Source organism: Mixophyes fleayi, chromosome 1, assembly GCF_038048845.1.
Source record: "Mixophyes fleayi isolate aMixFle1 chromosome 1, aMixFle1.hap1, whole genome shotgun sequence".
NCBI lineage: Eukaryota > Metazoa > Chordata > Amphibia > Anura > Limnodynastidae > Mixophyes > Mixophyes fleayi.
In genome coordinates, this window is record NC_134402.1 from 24,965,501 (window position 1) to 24,977,637 (window position 12,137).

The 12,137-nt window shown below is 36.4% G+C and overlaps 1 protein-coding gene across 1 annotated transcript in view; it reads right to left on the minus strand.

The window, feature by feature from the left end:
• The window catches only part of LOC142109205 (cystine/glutamate transporter-like), a 159,194-nt gene extending 152,678 nt beyond the window's left edge, over positions 1–6,516 (minus strand). The window contains exon 1 of the mRNA XM_075193336.1: positions 6,082–6,516. Within this exon, the coding sequence (XP_075049437.1) occupies positions 6,082–6,367 (286 nt within the window). The 5' untranslated portion in view covers positions 6,368–6,516. The remainder of the gene's footprint in view (positions 1–6,081) is intronic.
• Between the last annotated feature and the right edge of the window lie 5,621 nt (positions 6,517–12,137).

A 12,137-nucleotide genomic window follows, 5' to 3' on the forward strand; every position in this document is an offset into this window, starting at 1 on the left:
GAATATACTAAAAGGTACCCATATATACTGCAGATTAACCCACTTCAGTTATAACCAGCAACAAATTGCACTGTGTTTGGGCAAAAACCTACTGCCAATTCCAATCAATATTTAGGTTGACCGATTATCTGGGGGTAGTTTAATCTCTTTAAAGTGTGAAGTCATTGATAACTCACAGTTGCTACTTCTATGTGTTGATGGAAAGATTAATAATCATTATTTTATATGTAACAAAACCTGTTTTCTACAAAGTGATACACACATATTCCCCAGACACAGTTTCCCTACATAGATGAGTGTACAGTCATTTGAGTACCTAGAATTTAAAGACAATCACTTATCCAGGACCACAAGAAGTTGACACTGGGATTTAGATCAGGATCTCCAGCAATTAATTTAATGTATTATTTTACATTCAGTGCATTTAACCACTGAACCTCTGCTTATATGTTGTGGGTAAAGAGATGAATTCCCGTGGTGTGCAAATAATAAGAACTGGGATCAAAAGTTTTGTGTTTTATAAAAAGATAAAAAATAATTAATAATTATCTCTAGACCTAAAGATGAAAACCTGATTATTCACTCTCTAGTGTCCCACATTGTTATCTTCTCTAGGAGTAGACAGCAGCTAAATGCTTCTGTCACAAAATTCTTTAGATTTCTCTATGGAAGTACTTGACACCGTTCTATTAGGAATAACAAAGTTGATATAACATTTAGCGACAAACAAGAAGTGATTATTTAGTTGTAAAAAGCAATAAAACAGAAATAATGGATAACTGTGGATTATTTGCTACATTAGAAACTATCCCCGATAGTTTACTAATGAGACTCTGCTAATTAAAGTCTTTGCAAAAGTAATATTTTTAGTTTTTAGCTTCCAGGCAGAGTTTAAATAAACTTTCAAGACTTAAAACTTTACAAGTACAGTATAATCACATATCATTTAATGATCACGAGAATAATAATTTTTGCAAATAACTAATACAGAGATAAAACTAAAAATATCTTGGATTTAAATTGGACATTTGATAGGTGAAAGGTGAATGTTTATCTGCATGACAAAATAAAGAAAATTAACAGCAAATGTATCTAAAAGAATAGGAGTGAGCCAGAATAATGGGTTTCAGAATGTAATTAGAATATCAATCTAAATGGTGATAGTAATAGCGGAATACAAATTTAGTATTGTATAAACCAAGTCATAGTATATTTTTCAATTATTGTTTGGATGGTGAATTTCTATCTTGCATTTGTAATTACTTTTAACCCAGTTTATATGTTTAGAGAATTGAAACTATTTTTTTAAAATATTTTAAATTGAAATGTCAGTAGAATTAAAAGTTGTAGTCATGTGAATGGAAAGATTTGTAAAACGTTTACCCATCAACTACACAAAGTTATTGCAGCCAGCTTGTGGGCTGAACCAACATTACTCATATCAATTTACTAGAAGCTAGCGACAAGTATTCAACACAATTTGCGCTAAATAAAGCTGCTCATAAAAATAGCGTATTTAGGCACATATAGTAAGTCACACGTATGGCAAGATTTGTCCAGCTCTGCTTCTGTAGTATATACACCAGGTTTAAGTCAGGCATACTTACACTTACACCCACATACACAACCAGGTCATAAGCACAAAAAGAGTTTATTAACAATTGTCTTGACAGCAAAAAACACATTTGCTATGAGGCTTGATATAATATAGAATATATTATATAGATAATACATAAATATTCTAATCCTATAATATATTCATAATCACTGCAGAAAGCAACAGTCAGCTTCAGAGGTGGTTTCACAATCAGCCAATCAGAAGAGGCCATCTCCGTGCTGGTCTGTCTCAGACACATTTGCATGTACACGCCCCTTACTGTACTCAACTTATGTTTCCACTTTCCGCCTCTCCAGTCATAAGGAGGTGCAAGCAGTGTACAACTCTGCATGAGCGCATATGATGCTCTATCTTTGTGGGTGCACAGTGCAAATTTTCATAATTTTTGCTACTCATGTTGGGCATTAAGCCCAAGCTTAGTACTCTTGAATATTAGTTTGGCCCACAAAATGGTGTTCCCTCTTCTAGAATATCTCGTCACCAACCAATAATTGACATTAGTCATTTATTAAACTATCACTGAAAAAGTCAAAATTTCATGAATATGGGTTCAGTCCACAGGTTTCTATATTGAATCTCAAAGATCTCAAATTGAGACACCATTAAAAAAAGAAATTATATAATCTCATAAATGTACATAAATATACCTATTCTTATTCAGATTCTTTCTGAATAAACTGACATAAACTTGTCAATCAATAACTCAATGACAATACTGGTGACATGGTTTTGTATATATCCCGTTCTTTCATACAGTGTAAGAGTGCTTTGTAAATACATTATATGCAGCACACACAAGGTCTTCCATCTTTTTTGTTTTTCTTTATACATACATTCCATAAACATCCTGTTAAGTTAAAACGCTTTTGTTTTGTTTTCAATGGTTCATCCAAAATATTCACATCTTAATATAACAAAAGGTTTCTATTGTTCAATTTAACTTAAGAAAACTCTTCTAAGCACCTAAGCAAATAAGTTTATTTGAAGTCATTGAAATGGCCTTTTCAAATTAAGATTTATGTGTTGCAATATCTCTGCCGGTGGATGATGTCCAGTGCCCATAATATTTAAATTCAGTTGTTGCCATTCCACCATCCAATGCCCCACCTACCCATAAACTATAATTGGCCATAAATTCTACTCTGAGCTGCTAACCAAAATCTGGACAGGGAACATCAGTCAGCAGGACCGGTAGTAGGTAGAGGGCTGTATAACCCCCATTTACTTGGCCTGTGACTTACGGTAAGGTGTGCCTGAGCCTGCAGCTAGAGAACTCAGCCACCTCACATATAACCGACTGTGGCTCACATCTATACTGGCCATTAGAGGACATGTGACTCAAGTCACTGTGGTTGGACTCCTCACTCCACTATATGCCAGGTATTGGCCCCTCTATGCAAAACACAGCATCAGAAGGGCTGGGTAAGAGTTGATAAAACTGAGCAGCAGCTCTCTCCTTATAATTATGGAACAGGTGGAGGTGGAGATAAGGGGATGGTTAACACCCATTTTCTCCTGCAAAAGTTTTTTTTAGTCTTTGATAAATCAGTCTCTGAGTTGTATATCTAACACTACTTTTAAAGGACAGGCCACTTCTCATGGGCCAGTGCTGTGTACTTGCCCTCCTAGGCTAATATTTGCCGCCAACCCTGCTCAGAGAGGTTCTGTGGTGCAGTTTGCAATATTATGTCTTTTTCCAAGAATTAGCAAATAATGAAAATGTATGAAAATAATTGTAATTAAGCATTGCATGGGAACTTAATTATGGTGGTAGTCATTATTCCTATTGTGAGAATGCTGACACTTAATAAAGCAGCATAAAAATTCTGAATACTATAAGCCCAACATGAACGAAATACAGACTTACCATAAAACACACAGAGAACCTTTCCGACACGCCTCATATAATTCCGACTATAGAAAATGCTGGCATTGGGCATTGCCGTCACTTAATATGGAAAAGTCAGATTGCCGGTTTTAAGGGGGCAATGCAAGGATCTGCCGGAAAATCTGTCTCAATAATGCCAAGTGGAATGCTCTATATACTCAGTGGATATAATTTTTCTCCAAAAGGTTACTATATAAATGGCATATGTATAAGTCAAAGCTTTATAAATGTCATTTAAACATGTTTGTATAAAGTGTACAATAGTTCATAGTAAACTTATAAACTCTAACACTCAATCTCCATTAGCACATGATTAGGATGGCTATGTTTTACAATGTACAGTGATTAATCAGTTTAATGAGACTAATGAGTATTTGTCTTGATGTTGAATTAAACCAACAGTACATTACATAACACAATCTCTAATTAAGCATTTGTATAAAATGTGTTAGCATAATATATAGGTAGCTCATATGGAAGGTATCAACCAATGCAAATATTGTAAAAGGTTGGCATTATGAATTTATGCGTTTGTGTTTTACATACATATTTGGTTTCAACAGGATTTGGAAGTTGTCTCTGTCAACTTACTCTTGTATTAACTGACTACAGTTTGGTTGGCCCCATGAATCTTCTAAAGCACTAATTGGCTACATGTGCTGGTGAGTTAATATTTTACACCTAGTCTTGAGGTTTAGTTATAGAGTCTGAAGCTGTTCACTACTAATACTGTCTCTACACTATCTCTACACTTATGTCAGAGAACAGTATACATACCTGTTACACCTGGCACAATTTTACTGTTTTTGAGTTTTTATGCATCTTGAGATGCATCCGACTAAACAAATGCACATAAATATGTTTTTTTTAACATGTCTTTTTCTATGTATGTTAGGAGCACAAATGTGTCCACCCTTAAATGAGCCCAATATGTACAGTACATATTTTTATATAGCAATTTCAGAAAGAAGGGATTCGCCTAAATTCATTGACTTGAATATGAGCTAGCTGCTGGGACAAATGTGGGCTTTCAGGAGGGGATGTCGTCTTACCAATTTCTAAACCAAAAATTCCAATGCCATATTACACTCACATAGGACCGACAAAAGGTATGTTGATGTCCTATACACCCACATCGGAAGCTGTGCCCCCCTCCCTTGTACGCTTCTTGCCTTAGCAAGTAGGAGGGAAGGAGGGGTTGGCATCCTCTGTTCCTGTCATACTGGGAGTGTGGTGCTGGGCTGTGCTATCATAGCCCAACGTCACATTCCCATCCCACCGATGACACAGAGGAGCAGGACTGTTGGCTCTTCATGTCGGCAGCAGGCACTCAGTATGGTGACACCTGTTGGCCACAAATAATACTGCTACACCTGTCAATATTTTTTCAATTATTATTTTCCCCACATTTCTGACTTCTCACATTTCTTATCTGGGGAATTTAAGAGCCAGAAACATATAATTGCTCCCTGGGAGTATATTTACTAAGCTGCAGGTTTGCAAATATGGAGATGTTGCCTATAGCAACCAATCAGATTATAGCTGTCATTTTATAGATTGTGCTAAAATGATAATTAGAATCAAATTGGTTGCTATAAGCAACATCTCCACTTTTCAAACAGTTTAGTAAATATACTCCCTAGAATAATTTAAGAGTTCAGGGCAAATTTTCTTGGCAGCCGTCTGGACTTTAATGTTTACTATCATTTCTTTTTTCCAGTGTACATAACTATTACACAATTGTTGTTACACAGGTATTCTTTACATGGAATGGAGTATTTTACACTGACAGTAAGCAGTAAATGAGTATGAAGCATAGAATTTACTTTACTAATGTTAATTCATGCACATACTATTGGAATATCTATAACATTCATATAATAAGATACTGATGCTTCCTTTTGTGACCCCTATGATTCATTCATAACCATCTACTTTTACTAGATAACTTTTTTTTAAATTATTGGAACAGTAGTTCTGAGCTGTAAACACAGACAATAAAAATGTATAGACTGAAGAATTTAACAATGTTGGTTCAAAAATGTAATATTTATGTATTTTGACTTGTAGGAGCTCTAGAAAGACATTTCCATAACAATGACTGAAACTACAGAGCTTGGCAATGAGCAGGGTAAGGTAGCAAAATAATTAGTCAGTATTGACTGACACACCCTCTGCATGTCATGCCAATAGCAGCTCAAGGTGTAAGAAACAAATGTACACACATACTCGCATATCATTAACGTGTAGCTCACATAAAGGGGGTTTATACTGATCAATCTATCACCTTGAGATCGGACAGAAAATTGCATAATAAGTAGTTAATGTGTAACTAACTTAAACTGATTAGTTTAATCTTAATTTAAACTCAGAAATACAATAAAATACCATATGATTAGCTATGTATACTAAAATAAATGCTTTAAATTCCAATAAGTAAAGGGTATTCTTCAAGCATATAATAGATACATACATAATTAAATTATATATAAAACAGTGCAAGATTCAACTTCCCCTTAAAGGACGTATGTAATATTACATAAGTACACAGTAAATATCACAAGGTGATACTTACCAAAGAGAGAAAGAATGCCAGAAGCTGTCCACACAGTTAAAGACATTCCTATGCTCCCGGTATGCAGTAATATTCCTTTGGGGGAGATAAAAATTCCTGCTCCAATTATAGCTCCAACTATTATACAGATCCCTCTTAACAAAGTTACTTTCCTTTTCAGCACCACCTTTCCTCTTAAGTCAGGCTGATTGCAGTTCGTTGAGGGTAACAAGCCTTGTGATTCCTTTGCAGGGTAACTACTTTTGGAAATCATGGGAACATCAGCAGTAGCAGATTTCCTATACATGATGAAGAAAATGACAATAAAATCTGAAAGTAAAAGAAAAAAGTAGGTGCAGGTAGTGCTCTCTATGCTCTGCAGTTGTGATGTCTACAGAGAGCTGACTGCATCTGATGTAAAACTTTCTTAAAATTAATGTTAGTAGCTTCTGATCTTTTGCTTCTTAGGAACACCTGCTCATTCACGCTCGTTATTGCCTTAGGAGACCAAGGGGTATGTTTACTAAACTGTGGGTTTGAAAAAGTGGAGATGTTGCCTATAGATTATATCAGATTATATCTTTAATTTATTTAGTGTATTCTTCAAAATGACAGCTAGAATCTGATTGGTTGCTATAGGCAACATCTCCTCTTTTTTAAACCTGCAGTTTAGTAAATATACCCCCAGGTCAGTTTCCGCATGGGTTTGATAATTTGTACATAAATTAGGCCGGTGTCACACCAGGTTACTATTGCTGAATGATGATACAAATTCCCCAGGTTTGCATCAGCTACGGATAAATCTTTTGCATTACTCAGCAATTCTTCTTAAAAAGCCGCATGTTGCACAAGCAAAAACTTGATCGTCTTACACAAAATCTGAGTGAGTAACAGGAACTTCTGTTGTTGTAAGAAAATCATTGTGACGTGCAGAAATGCATTCAATTAGAGAACAAAGGACATTTATGGGCAGCATGGTGGCTAATGGTTAACATTTCTGCCTTACAGCACTGGGGTCATGAGTTCAATTCCTGACCATGGTCTTTTCTTTGAGGAGTTTGTATGTTCTCCCCTTGTTTCCAAGGGTTTCCTCCCACACTCCAAAAACATACTAGTAGGTTAGTTGGCTGCTAACAAATTGAGCCTAGTCTCTGTCTGTGTGTGTGTTAAGATATTTAGATTGTAAGTCCTAATGGGGCAGGGACTGATGGGAATGAGTTCTCTGTACAAGGCTGCGGAATTAGTGGGGCTATATAAATAAATGGTGATGATGATGATGATGATGATGATGATTCAAAGGCTATTTATGGCTAGTTAATTGTTTGTTGCTACCAAATTTAGTCAGTCCAGAGTCCGGTATCTCTGTTAACAGTGACCATCAAGGCACCTAGAAATAAAAGTTCTAATAGCTATTCCATGCACAGGGAAGTTGGCAGGGTCAGGCACTCTGATATTGCAATGAAGTGATGTAAATATATCAATAAATGAACAGAAATAAAATAAATAAGAACAAAACAACGAAGGATGCATGTATATTTTGCTGCTATCAAAAGGACATTACATATCATATTCTATGGGGCGGATTTAATTCGGCCGCGTTATTCTAGGAATAACGCGGCCTGTGCACTATTACCATTACTACGGTAAAAGTGTGCAGTATTTAAATTAGTATGGTACGGGCTGCGAGAAACAATCCTTGATAATATTACCGTATTAACGGTAATATAATAAGAGCCGCGTTATTCCTACACTAACGTGACCGCATTGAATCGGCCCCTTTGTGTCATGTCTGTTGGATGGTCTTTCTAATTGTTCATAGGATAGATCCATGAACCATTGTCCAAACAATCTAAAATTCATAAGAATCAACGATGATGACATGCCAGGGATTACAAAACTGTAAGAATCATTACTTATATTGGAACTTAAATTATTGTATTGTATGCTGAAATGTTTTATTGTATTATGTCTGCGCTTGATGTGATGTTCTGTTTCCTTGTCTTACTATAGTCTATATTGCAGTAATCATGTGACACCATCAAAATCTTTAACAAATGTATTTATCTCTTGCTTTGAAATATTTTATTGAAATGAATAATGAGGAAGAAAGTAAAAGAGAGAGATGAGTAAAGTTAAGAAAGACAGGTAAAGTGGAGAGGTAAGAGAGAGAAATAGGTAAAGAAGAAGACACACACAAAGACACACAAACACATACACACACACACACACACAGGCCTTGCGCTCAGTACAGGATGCGCTCTGTGCCCCATGTGCTCCATGTGGAGTTCTTAACCCGGATAAATTTTTTCTTGCTGGGTGTCATCAGCCATCAGTGGTGCCACCAAAGCTCGGCACCCTTGGCCTGTTTCCACCCCATTTTACCTTTTAAATATAAATTTTAAATCAGCTACAACTCACAGACGATTCCCATCACTATGGCCGTGTATATAGCCGGTTGGATGTCTACCTGCTTATACGTCTAATGGGTACGTCATCCATGCCTTTATGCATCCCCTCTGTAGCTGCACCTATACAAAATAAATGAATTAGTACTCAAATGTGTAGCCTCAATCCCTGCACAATCCAATCTAGCTCTCATCATTCCTTGTTAAATCCTTATGAATGAATAAAGGACCAGGAACTTGTGGGCACATGTTCAAATATTTTTTTGCCCTCTCTACAGGGGATATGATGGGCTCATGAAGATTTCCCAACTTGTTTCATCTTCGTCTTCCCAGCTGCTCAGCTTAGACCTCCTAATAACAACAACTAACCCTCCTCACTTAACTCAATATGACTCGCATCGCATCCATCCAGCTTCTCTTCTGTTGGGGTTGATCAATTCACATATTCATATGGCCCTAAAGATTGCCAGCACAAGTGCTGCATGAAATAATATTTTTTAAAATTGAGACAAGCACTCCCCTTGGAAGTTGTTGGTAATCCACTCTGCATCACCGGGAGTCTGTGACTACAACCTATTTCATTTGGTTAACATCCTCCTTATATTAAACTCCTTTGTCACATTTGGCCAATCTAAAGAATGTAAGAAAAACACATTTCTGCCAGTCCTCTTTCAGCTGAGCTGGCTGCATACTCACTTCCTCTCATCTCCAACAAGAATTGCTTCATAGCCTTAACTTGAGATATTCCCAGGGTCTTAACCCTTTTGCATGTGTGAAAGTCACTCTAGAAATCCCAGTCCCTGCTATAGATGCTCCAGATATTCCATGCGTTAGAGGCCAGATCAGCTTAACACTCCTGTGGTCTCTAAATCCCAATGGTAGTCCATTTGTAAGAGGCGAATTCTGCCTTCGGAGTCAAGATGTTAAATTTTTAAATATTAAACCTAGATATTGCATCTGCTGTTCTGTTAGCTTCTGTAATGTGTCTAGCCCTCACCCCAATATTCAACTTCAAATATCTCAACACCAGAGCCCACAATAATGCCACTACTTGAAGTAATTTTTCTGAAAGAGAGTTTAAAAATTCCACCATCACCTCGTTGTCTATCCTAAATAACACCTTCCTATAGTGCAATTCTGCACCCTAAAGCTCTACTACTACCAAGACCGGAAACAGCTCTAAGACCGACACATTGCACAGTTTTTTCCCAATCTAGTGGCCACCAATCTGTACACTACTTTCCTGCAAAATATGCTTAGAACCTCCCCCTACCTGCTGTATCAGTAAATGGATGTATCTAAGATGGGCAAACCTGATCCTTCCTTCACATTGAGGACCTAATTCATTAAGGACCGCAAAGCGAATGCAATTTGCAGTTTAACTAGGGTGGAAATTGCACGCAAGTACGCCCCTATTCAAGTACGAACAGATCTGAAGAGACATTTCTAGTTGAATTCGGGTATAAGTACGCTCTGCCTATACGGCATTTGCTGTATGTAGACAGACTCAACACACTGGAGGATACGTACAATGCATATGTATATATGTAGTCCCATCAGTACGCACAGATAAATAAATAAAAAATAAATTAACACCTGTTAACAATATAATCATTAAAAATAATACATTGGAAAAAATGTTTGTTTGTTTGTCTTTTTAAATGTTATTTTACATGAAATACACTGATCAGGAAGTTGTGGAAAGTTGGCACACTGCCGTTGAGGTGGGTCATTATGACCCGGGTTTTAAGGATGATTTTAGAAGATTATTAGTATATCTGGAATAAAGAAATATTAAATTAGCTATTTTGATTAAAAAAAAGTAATAGGGAACAGAGAAGGAACTTTTTTTTACTTCGACTTAGTCTTAAAAAAAAGAATCAACAAAATTGATAACTGCTGTGTTATTGCTTATATCCTAATAAATAAAATCAACTTTTTCGTTGACTTAAGTATGAGATCTTTGAAAATTTAAAACAATGCAAAAACAAAATCAGTCTCACAACTAATCAGTTTCACCCAGCTTATCCCTATAATCGCTGCGATATATGACAAGTATGAGGGGTGATCTTTCATAGCGGGACACACTTGACATCTTTTTCGAAATCCTGGTATTTTTGCTGGTGGCTCCTCGGAAGATTCTCCAATGAAATCTCTAATTATTTTGCGCATTTCTTTTTTTAAACAAAATACATCTTTGCAGATGCTCAAGTGTTCATTTAGGAGATCAAGGCCCAAGGTTTGATGAATTTATGTTGTTTTTTGCCACACATTATTATTATTGTGATCGCGTTGATTTCAGCCATATTTCACATGGTATAAAAAATAGTCACGGCCATATTCTCGAATTACGGCTCACATCATATGCCAAACAAATTTCATCTGCAATATAAACTCCGTCTTTTGCCAAGTTATAAAATTTGTTTATTTATGTTTTCTTCTTTTCTCTCATCAATTTGTTCATCATGGTGTACACTTGACATATGAAAAAAAAGCCTTAGGGGTATATTTACTAAATGGCGGGTTTGAAAAAGTGGAGATGTTGCCTATAGCAACCAATCAGATTCTAGCTTTCATTTATTTAGTGCATTCTACAAAATGACAGCTAGAATCTGATTGGTTGCTCTAGGCAACATCCCCACTTTTTCAAACCCGCTGCTTAGTAAATCTAGCCCTTAGTCTTCTTAGGAATATGGGACACAATTGTAACATATTTTTGAAAGCCAAATCTAGAGGAATAAACATCTCTACCCTGGTTTTAGAGAATTCTGGACTAATCTGTCTTTTATTTTTACTCAAAACATCACATACTAAAATGGCATGGAATTGTTACACCAACAGTGAGGTTGGTTCATAATAACATTTTTGAAGATTGTGCCCGTCTAGATCTCTGTTCTGATGCGGGCTGACTGAGTGGTAGTGGGAAATGGGTAGGAAGAGGTCTTAACTCTAGCTTCTCAGAGGTTTGGCAATGTTACATATATAAGTAAAAAGATTCACGTAATTTAAAAAGCCCCAGGTCATTATGACCCAACCTCAATGACAGGGGGGTTAATGCCTACTTTACATAAAAAACACATAGCTCAAATATGCCCAGAGCTTGAATCCAACAGATATGTAATTGCTCAACCTTTGCACTCCTTTACTGTTCATTAACTATGTGCTTACGTCCCCCTCCCTCCCTCGTTCCGCCATTGAATTTATAGGAAGTCGGAAGTGTCCCTGGCGTTCAAAGATGAATTGCATGGACTTACGTTTACTGGCGTATGGTCCGTTTCTGAGCATATGCAGAGCAATTTTATGCAAAATATGTCATCAATCACAACTTATGTTCCTTAATGAATTAAGTCCTAAATATCTATTATACTTCTCTAAGAAATATAACCATACTTTCATATCTTCGTCATCAGTCTCACAAAACGATGCGTTGAACTGCTCCACTTATCACTGATATAAAACACCTGCAAAAGACTTGCTACATGGGCATAAGTATATCTGCAAATGCTAAGTGCCTAAAATCAGCTATATTTGCATTAGCTTGGCTTTCTTTCCTGACAGTAAGTCACAAGTAAGTCCTTTCAAGTTCTGATAATTCTTGTCAGGCCTACCATTTTTCCTGGTGCTAATAGAACTCTACAGTCCCTAGCCATACTTTGCAAATATGCCACCGTG